At 47.1% G+C, this 10,157-nt stretch overlaps 1 protein-coding gene across 1 annotated transcript; it reads left to right on the forward strand.

Moving 5' to 3' along the window:
* Nucleotides 1-1,752: 1,752 nt before the first annotated feature.
* NR0B1 (nuclear receptor subfamily 0 group B member 1) lies at nucleotides 1,753-6,643 on the forward strand. Its single transcript, XM_022562114.3, has 2 exons — nucleotides 1,753-2,905; nucleotides 6,402-6,643. Exons 1-2 carry the CDS (start codon nucleotides 1,753-1,755, stop codon nucleotides 6,641-6,643), a joined length of 1,395 nt encoding a protein of 464 aa, XP_022417822.2.
* The last annotated feature ends 3,514 nt before the right edge of the window (nucleotides 6,644-10,157 follow it).

Raw genomic sequence — 10,157 nt, forward strand, 5'->3', positions numbered from 1 at the left:
TGGAAGCAGAGGCAGGAGTGATGTGGCCAGGAGCCAAGGAATGTAAGCAGCTTCTAGAAGCTGGAAACGGCAAGAAAATATAGTCTCCCCTAGGGCCTCCAGAAGGAATGTCACCTTGATTTTAGCCCAGTGAAACTGACTTCAGACTTCTGGCCTCCAGAACTGTAACATAAATTTATGTTGCCTTAAACCAACTAAATTTGTGGTAATTTGTTTCAGCAACAATAGGAAACTAATACACTGCCCAAAGCCACGGAGCTACTAGGTGTCAGGGCCAGAATTAAAATCAAGGCAATCTGGTGCCAGAGCAGAGGTTTAAGCACTGTTATAGGGCCTCTCACAGGCAAAATAAAATTACAGGTTGAAGGCAAAATAAGCGTCACCTAGCTTTTCCTCTTATGCTCAGAATTCCAGGTCTCAGAGAGACAGAGACAGAGACAGAGCGAGAGAGCGAGAGAGCGAGAGAGCGAGAGAGAGAGCGAGAGAGAGAGCGAGAGAGAGAGAGCGAGAGAGAGAGAGCGAGAGAGAGAGAGAGAGAGAGAGAGAGAGAGAGAGAGAGAGAGAGAGAGAAGTGGGATCCTATACCAGCTGGTACACACCAGTCCCCCTTCCTTGCTCCATGTTTTCAGTCATGGACCCAAGAGATCACTAAATAAACCTCCCATTTGAGAGATGAGAAATTTGAGGGCTAAAAGGTTGTGATTTCAAGTTAACCAGATGGTTGGTGAAATAGCTAGTTACACAAGGGTCAGGTGGTGATGTGGAACTACCCACTGATCTCATTGACCGTATGGAGCATGAGCAAAGAGGTTGTGTGGCAAGTGAGAACAAAAGATCCAGGCTTCCTGAAACCTGTGCTGCTCGTTATTCGCTTAGAAACGGTGGGAGAAGAAATGTTAATTGCACATCTACCCAATATAATATCTCTAGAAGAATCCAAAGTTCTCACTGTAGCAACTTTTTAGCCCCTTGTGATTATTATATTCCCAAATATTAGCCACTTTTATAACCTGGTCGCTGCCCCCAGCTCTCTAACACAACACCTACGACACAGTGGGTGCTCATAAATATTACTTGAATTAAACAATAAGCTTATGATAGCATCCTTAGACTAGTGCTTTTTCCACATTTAAGGTGCACGCGGATCCTTTGTGAGCCTCGTTAAAATGCAGATTCAGAGCCAGAAGGTCTGGTTGGGGCCTGAGATTGGGCATTTCTACCAAGTTCCCATATGACGCTGACACTGCTGGTCCATGGTCTATATTTTTCAACGTCCCTTAAAATGAGACCTCCCTATCCATATACAAAATAAGCCATACAAAGTTTGGTCATTTAATGAAAGTTTGCAAATATGGCACAGAAATAGATTTTTCCCCTTTTCGGTACCCCTGCCTTCCCAGTAAAGGGAGCAAATTAGACGCCAGGGTTCAATGGAAAAAGTTGGAACAGTGCCGCCAAATACCTGCTCCCTGCGCCGAGCTCTGTCTTCCAGACGCAGGGAAGGGCGTAATGAGAAGAAGGAGGGAAGTTTCCGGCAGCTCCCACGGCTCTGCTCCTCTGCCGTTTTCAGCTGTTAAGGAGCATCTGCCCCTTTTGAACCGCCGAAGTCACGGGCTAACACACCCGAGCGCCGCGCCCGCCTCCGCGCCTTTGCCCAGGCGGAGACGGCCGACGCGCGTGCGTGCGCGTTCGGTATAAATAGATTGCAGGCGGCGGCCACTGGACAGAGCCGGGCTACGGGCACCGCGGGCCATGGCGGGCGAGGACCACCAGTGGCAGGGCAGCATCCTCTACAACATGCTCATGAGCGCGAAGCAAACGCACGCAACTCCGGAGGCGCCCGAGGCACGGCCGGGGGGCGCGTGCTGGGGCTGCTCCTGTGGCTCGGAGCCCCCGGTGGGCAGAGAGGGGCTGCCAGGTGAACGGGCAGTGGCGCTTCTGTACCGCTGCTGCTTTTGCGGTGAAGACCACCCGCGGCAGGGCAGCATCCTCTACAACATGCTCACGAGCGCGAAGCAAACGCAGGAGACTGCGGAGGCGCCCGAGGCCCGGCTGGGGGGCGCGTGCTGGGGCTGCTCCTGTGGCTCGGAGCCCCCAGTGGGCAGAGAGGGGCTGCCGGGTGGGCGGGCCACGGTGCTCCTGTACCGCTGCTGCTTTTGTGGTGAAGACCACCCGCGGCAGGGCAGCATCCTGTACAGCTTGCTCACCAGCGCAAAGCAAACGCACGTGGCTCCGGAAGCTCCTGAGGCGCGGCCGGGGGGCGCGTGGTGGGACCGCTCCTACTGCGCGCAGAGGCTGGGGGGCAGAGAGGAGCTGCCGCGCGGGCGGGCCTTGGCGCTCCCGTACCGCTGCTGCTTTTGCGGTGAAGACCACCCGCGGCAGGGCGGCATCCTCTGCAACGTGCCCACGAGCGCAAAGCAAACGCACGTGGCTCCAGAGGCACAGCCGGGGGGCCCCTTGTGGGACCCCTCGTGCGGCGCGCAGCGGCGGGTGGCCCTCAAGAGCCCACAGGTGGTCTGCGAGGCAGCCTCGGCGGGCCTGTTGAAGACGCTGCGCTTCGTCAAGTACCTGCCCTGCTTCCAGGTGCTGCCCCTGGACCAGCAGCTGGTGCTGGTGCGCAGCTGCTGGGCGCCGCTACTCCTGCTGGAGCTGGCCCAGGACCGCTTGAACTTTGAGACGGTGGAGACCTCGGAGCCCAGCCTGCTGCAGAAGATCCTCACCACCAGGCGGCGGGAGACCGAGGGCGACGAGCCGCAGCCACATTTGGTACTGCCGCCGGAGGCCGAGCATTCGCCGTTGGCCGCCGAGGTCCAAGCCATCAAGGGCTTCCTCGCCAAGTGCTGGAGCCTGGACATCAGTACCAAGGAGTACGCCTACCTCAAGGGGACCGTGCTCTTTAACCCGGGTAAGGGCGCCGGCCTCGGCTCTGGCTTTTCTCTGCTCCTACAAGCACTGGGCAGTACCTACCCCTGGCACAGACACTTGAAGAGTTTTCATTGTTAGGGGAGTTTGGGGGGCACAAGTCAGGAATCATGACAAACTCAGCAGAGTTGGGGGAGCTCCAGAGACCATTCCTCGTGGGTGGGGTGCTGCCAGAAACTCAGCCGAGAGGAGGGGTTTTTTTTTTGTTGAGGTTTGTACTTAATCTCTCTACACCTGTTACTACGGAAAAGTTTGTGCTTTCAGGGACATGGCTATTCCTTCTCAAATCTTTTAAATCCAGTAGTATAGCTTTAAAAAAAAAAGTCTGTGTTCACTGCAAATTTTGCAACGTCTCTTTCTGAAACCCAGCTCTGAAATTTACTAGAACCTTTTGGTTGGAGGAAGTCTATTAAGGCTGGCAAGAGAGGAAATATTTGTTAAGAACCCACAGAGACACCATCCCCTGGGGACACTGTCAGACAGGACACTGGACTTAGTGTTTCATGTGTCTGTCTCTGAATGGTCATTTTAATGGTCCTTTTAATGGTCCTAAGCAGCTGGACTGTCTCATCACCTAAGTGTCTGTAAGTATCAGGTTAGCAAAGGGGTAGGAGAAAGACATGTTAGAGACTGCATGCAGGAGCACTGTATTTTAGAGCCTTTAGACACCTAAGAGACCTCCTAATCAACCCCCTCTGCCCTTCACCCTTTCCTCATCCCATTGGCAGGTTAGGTAGTCTAGTCCCAAGTGACCTTACTCCAAAATAAATGGCCAGTGAGTTGTGGAGCATGGGTCTCCAGTCTCCTGGGCCCAAGGGGATGTCTGCTGCACCACACTTTCAGGTTGTCTGTTGGGTGCTGGACACTCTGCCCCACACAGTGCAACCGACTCATTGGAGAAAATCTCCCTGGACAGCCGAGCACCTTGTCTCGAGTATGTCCTACTACTAGAGTCATCTTCAACCAGCATCCTTCCAGAGGGGTCACAAGTGGGCAGGAAGTTTCCAGGCAGCTTGAGTTGGGAGAGTATTTATCATGCTCCCTCCACATCCTTTTTTCCTGACACCAGGAGTCTCAGGGTCATGTCCTTGCCTCCTGCCTAGCACTTTTGAAGGGGTATAGAGCAGGATTTAGTGGGATAATAATTCATTCAGACCTCACATTTCAGGACTTAAGAGACCTCAGCTCATCCCAGTGATCATGATAGGTCACTTTTTGCTTGTATCATTGTTTTCTAAACCTACCTGTGCACTTGGTGGTGTTGGCAGGGAAGGCGGTCCTTCAAAGTCTTTCCGGGCCCCTCCTCTACAAGTTCTGATTCGGTAGCTCTGGTGGAGGGTCAGCAAATCTGCATCCATAATAAGTGCCTCAGGTGGTTCATTGGGAAGACAGTGTTTTCTCGCTCCTTCAGCTGTGTTATTAGACACCTACCATGTGCTTTGTTCTGTTGGAATAAAAAGGTAAGACAAGGGCTTAGCTTTCAAAAGTTTACATTCCACTAGTTCCCCTCTTTCCCTCCACCCTGTTTTGCATCCCTTATTCTTGCTCTGCTTTTCTGAATCCTCTCTCAAATAAGTTTAACCAGCTAAGCTGGGTGTGCTTTAAACATAAATATACCTGCATCTGGGAAAAAGTAATGCCTGCTAAGTGTGTGGCCTTTCTTTGCTGTTTATCATTTTGTATCCCCTGACCTTTAAGTTTAAACATTTCCCTCCCGCCTCCCATGGAGTCCATCTATCTGCCTTTTCTCTTTCTTGATTTTACTTTGAAGGCAAGTCTTTTTCTGGGGGGGGGGCACTTTTAGGGGATGATGGGAAAAGAGGAGTGTGGTATGAAAGCAGAGCAAAGTGGAGTTCACAAGATGAAGTTTTAATAAGCCATGAATTTAGACCTGGGGGAGCTTCCGATTTCTGGTGGTTTCACACAAGCCTCTTCTTACCCTCATGAATGGAATCCAAGTGCAATAAAATTGGGTCTCAAGCCTGGATAATGAGCTGTAGGTAGTATGGGATGGTAATCCGTGGACTGGGGTAATCAGAATTGGAATATGGATTAGAGATGTTGCTGTATTTCTGTTCTCATTTATCAGATTTGATATTTGCTTGTACTAGAAATGACTTGCCTATTGCTATTATTTTTTTTTGAAAGAACACTGGCTGGTTCTGTTACTCTGTGACTATTAGCATGATGCTTTTAAAATATTTTTCTGTTGGATTTTGTAGATAAAGGGAAGGAAAATGATTACAATAATCAACATCATTTAAACCGAATGGTAAATTGGTAATTTCTTAATTACAAGTTAAAGAATTTTACAGTAATATTACTATCATGGAGGATCAAAGGACTTTTAAAAGCAGTCTCCTCTTATCACGTTCTTTATAAAACTTAGAGGCATTTAATCTTTCCTGCATTGCATTTCATTCAGTTTTACTTGGATATCAAACTGTACTGCAAGAAGGTCATGCAATCTTTATTTGAAAAGTAACTTTTGTACCATGTTGCAATCGATGTTTTCATGTTTACTTTTTTTTTTTTTTGCGGGCCTCTCACTGCTGTGGCCCCTCCCGCCGCAGAGCACAGGCTCCGGACGTGCAGGCCCAGCGGCCACGGCTCACAGGCCCAGCTGCTCTGTGGCACGTGGGATCTTCCCGGACCGGGGCACGAACCTGCGTCCCCTGCATCGGCAGGCGGACTCTCAACCACTGCGCCACCAGGGAAGCCCCCACGTTTACTTTTTAACCCTCTGATGGCTGTAAGACAATGCTTTCAAAGACTGCTTTATTTTTTTTTAAAGAACCCTTTGGAATGCTCATTTGAATCACTTTTTTAAAAACCTCCCCAGTACAGAAATCATGGTACAATGAGCTAAGTGGCCAGAGTTATCTCTTAAATTATTATGGGACTGTAGACTAAAATCAGCCTGCAGGCAAATAATTTAAATGAGACTGTCAGTCACAGTTGGTGGCTGTGAAGTTTACCACCATGGGCGGTAATCATTACAGTGGTGGGAAATTCAAGGGAGAATGGTAAAATATTACCTAGCAAAGCCTCTTGCCTTTATACTAAGGCCTGTTTGCCATAGGTAAAAGGTGCACACTTCTTGAAATAATTTTAATTTCTTTGTACGTGCATAGATAGTGAACTGGAGCAATGATTCATTAAACTATATTCTACTGTCATACTGAATTAAGTGTGCATTTGTTGGCTCAGGGCCAGCAGTTTTTAAATGTGAGCATACAAACAGTGAATATTAAATAAGAATAATTACATGATATTTCCTTCTTGGAAGCGTTGCTCCTGAAACCTTAGAAGTGGTTTGGCACTTTATCCTTGCTGTTGAAAAGAACTTTTAACCAGGAAGCTTGAGTGTTTTTTTAATTGGAGAAGGGGGCAGAAATTGGATCTGTTTAAAAAGCTAGCAAAAGGCTCAGAGTGAGCTGTTTCTAACAAAGAGATTTTTCTCCCTTTTTCTCCTCCAGACCTACCAGGTCTGCAGTGCGTGAAGTACATCCAGGGACTTCAGTGGGGAACCCAGCGGATACTCCGTGAACACGTCAGGGTGACACACAGGGGGCACCAGGCCAGATTTGCCGAACTGAACAGCACCCTTTTCCTGCTGAGATTCATCAATGCCAATGTCCTGGCCGAACTGTTCTTCAGGCCCATCATCGGCCCAGTCACAATGGATGATATGATGCTGGAGATGCTCTGTGCGAAGTAATGAAGGCACGGGGGCCACACACATGCAGTTCACCATGAAGCACAAATGAGGAGCTGTGGGCAGAAGAGTGTAAAACAGAGTAAAATAAACTTTATTATTTTTACATGCATAGTATTTTTGTATTCAATTAAAGAAAAACTTTAGTTACAAACAATTAGAAAATCCTCTGTTCCATACTGTCTCATTGCAAAGGAAAACTTTTGCCAACAGGTAACACATCTCTGTACATCTTTAAGGAACGAGCAGGGGGACTACACTCATATGCTATTTTCACAAGTTTAGCCACTCTGTCCATTGAACCTGCCAAAATCAAATTTGTAACTTTAACTTATAATGTTAAGGTGTTAACCACTAATTTGATTGCGAAAAGGTTCATCAGGGTTTAAGTAGGGCTTCAAAAAATATTAAAAACCTAGGCAACATAAACAAAAATTGTCTTTGTAGGTTGACTTGGCTCTATCTTCTCCACTCCCATTGGCTGTGTGCAAGACTGTCTTTGTACCAAGTCAAGTGGAAATCTGTGATCAGAGAAGCACCTGAAAGTGAAGTAGGAGATTTTTCAGAGTTTTGGTGTGGGATTTTTCTGTACACAGTAAGTAAAGTTCAACAAGAAACTTACATTCTATAAGGAGGCACTATAGTTCCAGAAAAATCAACATCGTTATAAACCCCCAATTATATCTCACCTTTTAGATACATTATATATGTAACTGTCACATTGAATGAGCATGGTATGAAATATAGTGACTTTATTGTTGGCTCCTGCTGCCCCTTTAAATGCAATCAGTAGAACTAGTTCTTCCTTGTCCCCAGATAAAATTTAGGGCACCTAATGTTTATTCACTGATAGGTAATAAATTGCCCATCAGTGATTAATACATCTAGGTAATCTAGGGTAATAACCCATTGCAAGGAGTCTTGAAATTTCTTTTGTGCAAACCCCTTTGGCAGTCTGATGAATCCTATGGACATCTCAGAATCAGTCTCTCAGAATAATGCAGCAAATAAAATACTTAGGATTACAAAGAAAATAAATTATGTCATAGTACTAAAAATGTTAAACTTGGACTTCACTGATGGCGCAGTGGTTAAGAATCTGCCTGCCAAGGCAGGGGGCACGGGTTCGATCCCTGCTCCGTGAAGAACCCACATGCTGTGGAGCAACTAAGCCCGTGCACCACAACTACTGAGCCCATGTGCCACAACTACTGAAGCCTGTGCGCCTAGAGCCCGTGCTCCACAACAAGAGAAGCCACCACAATGAGAAGCCCACGCACCGCAACGAAGAGTAGTCCCCGCTCTCCGCAACTAGAGAAAGCCCACGCGCAGCAACGAAGACCCAACGCAGCCAAAAATAAATTTATAAAAAAAGTTAAACTTTCTGCTGTACAGCAGTGACTCAGTTATACATATACTTACATTGTTTTTTAATATTCCATTATGGTTTATCTCAGGACGTTAAATATAGCTCCCTGTGCTATACAGTAGGACCTTGTTGTCCATCCATTTGATAAATCAATGATACTTCCATTAAAAAAATGTTAAATTTTAAAAATATTTTGAAATGTGGTATAATAATATACATCTTTATCAACACAGAAACCTATCTGGTGGCAGGTCTAATATCTAAATTTCAAGGCAGTGATCAATAGAATTGAAACTTCAAAATAATCTACGTCTATAATGTGATAAGAAAATATTTGAGATTTCCATTAGTGATTGTGTTGGGGGACCCCAAGATCAACACCCCACTCAGGGATTTGCTAGGTCTCGTGGGCCTCAGCCTATAGTTGTCTCCAGGGCTAAGACTCATTACAGAGATATGGTAAGGATATACAGCCAGATCATAGGGGAAAAGACACAGGCAGAGTCTGGAGGAATCCATGTGCAGGGTTCCTTTTGCTCTCCCCCTCCCATGGGGGGTCACAAGCACGTTATTCCTCAGCAATAAAAATGCAACAACATGGGTGTGATATTTCTGCCCAGGGAAGCCCTTTGAGACTCAGAATTTAGGGTTTCTATTGAGGGCTGGTCACATGAGCACCTTTTACCTAGTATGTACCAAAATTCCAAACACACAGAAAGGGAACAGGGTCTCAGCATAAACCCCCTTGTTTGCACAAACACTCTAGGCCCAGTGAGCCACTCTTAAGAGTTAGTTAGGGAAGGGCGGGAACATTCCCCAAATCGAAGTTCCCAGATGTCAGCCAAGGGTCAACCTTGCAAGCAGGCCATTCTAAGGATAGCAGTCTCACTCTTGGTATGTGAACTCGTCTTTGCAATCCACTCCCTTGGCCCTTAGGCAAGGAGTCTTGACAGAATTATGGTCAGGAGAATATCAGGGTGAGGCCAGCCTGCAGAATTGATTTCATTGGTGCCCTGTACGGGTCCTTCACAAAGCCAGTTAAAACATATCCCATTAGCCACAAAGGTCTATCTTAGAAAGCCAAGTGCCTTCCTCCATAACTTCCTGTATGAGCCTTTTTTTTTTTTTTCTTTTTTTTAACCTGGCCGGAGGTATCAATTCAGGGCCCTGCAGAGCTCTGGCCAGTAAGATGAGACTGACCCGAAGCCTTGCAGGGCTGAGGCAGTGTCAGAATAGTCAGGGCACACATCCAAGAAGTACAATCCCCGAGGGTGCACTGGAAACAAAGAGTTTCCGATGTTCGAGCACTCCACGCAGGACACATATTGGGCAGGCGGCCTAGGCTCACAGGGCCCCCAATGTGGCTTCCCACCGTGGTTCCTCCTGTCCTCGGGTTCTCAATCTGGTCCGAGTCATTCAGTTCACTCCTTGCTTTCAGGCAGACTGCCTGAGGCAGTCTATTCCAAACAGTTCTGCCAGCGACACTGGTTTGTCACCTGCCAAGGGTGAACTACATTTGGAGGTGGTGAGCAGGGACCGCAGGAGCTGGCCAGCCCCCGCTGTCTCACAGGCAGTTATAAGCGATCTGGGCTTGGCTGTCCATCTGAATCTGACGCGCCCCCACAGCAGCTTGCAAGGCAGAATGAAGGAACATTCTTCTATAGCAAGAGCCTAAAGCTTCCAGAAGCAGTGTTGAAAAACAAAGATCATGAATGCCCCAACCCCGCCCCATGCCTACCAGGAGCCAAGGGTGTTTTGGTTGTTTTCTCTGTTGTTACAAAATCTGTGAGTCCTATTCACTAATCCTAGCTTTACAATTTTTCCTAATCATTTCTTTTTGGCCCAGACCTTTTATCTGCAAGAGGGACACAAGCTTTTTAACAGAATAATGTTTTTAGAACGGAACCAAAAAGACACGTCATATTCAGGAACTGGTCAGGGTGAAATTGAAACTGAGCCCCCCTAAAACCCAGTTTTCCTTACCGAGTTTATGATTAATCTCTCTATCCAAAACTTTATTCCCTTCCTTGTCTCCTCTGACCTCAATCCTGTGCGAACTGAACACTAATCAACCACAGTCAGATGACTAAAAGTGCTGTTGTCAATAACACCATTAATGTACTAAAACTGCTATTATAGATATAATAA

The sequence above is a fragment of the Delphinapterus leucas genome, chromosome X (assembly GCF_059928025.1).
Source record: "Delphinapterus leucas isolate spDelLeu-1000000601 "Yukka" chromosome X, BTC_Dleu_Yukka2, whole genome shotgun sequence".
Lineage (NCBI taxonomy): Eukaryota > Metazoa > Chordata > Mammalia > Artiodactyla > Monodontidae > Delphinapterus > Delphinapterus leucas.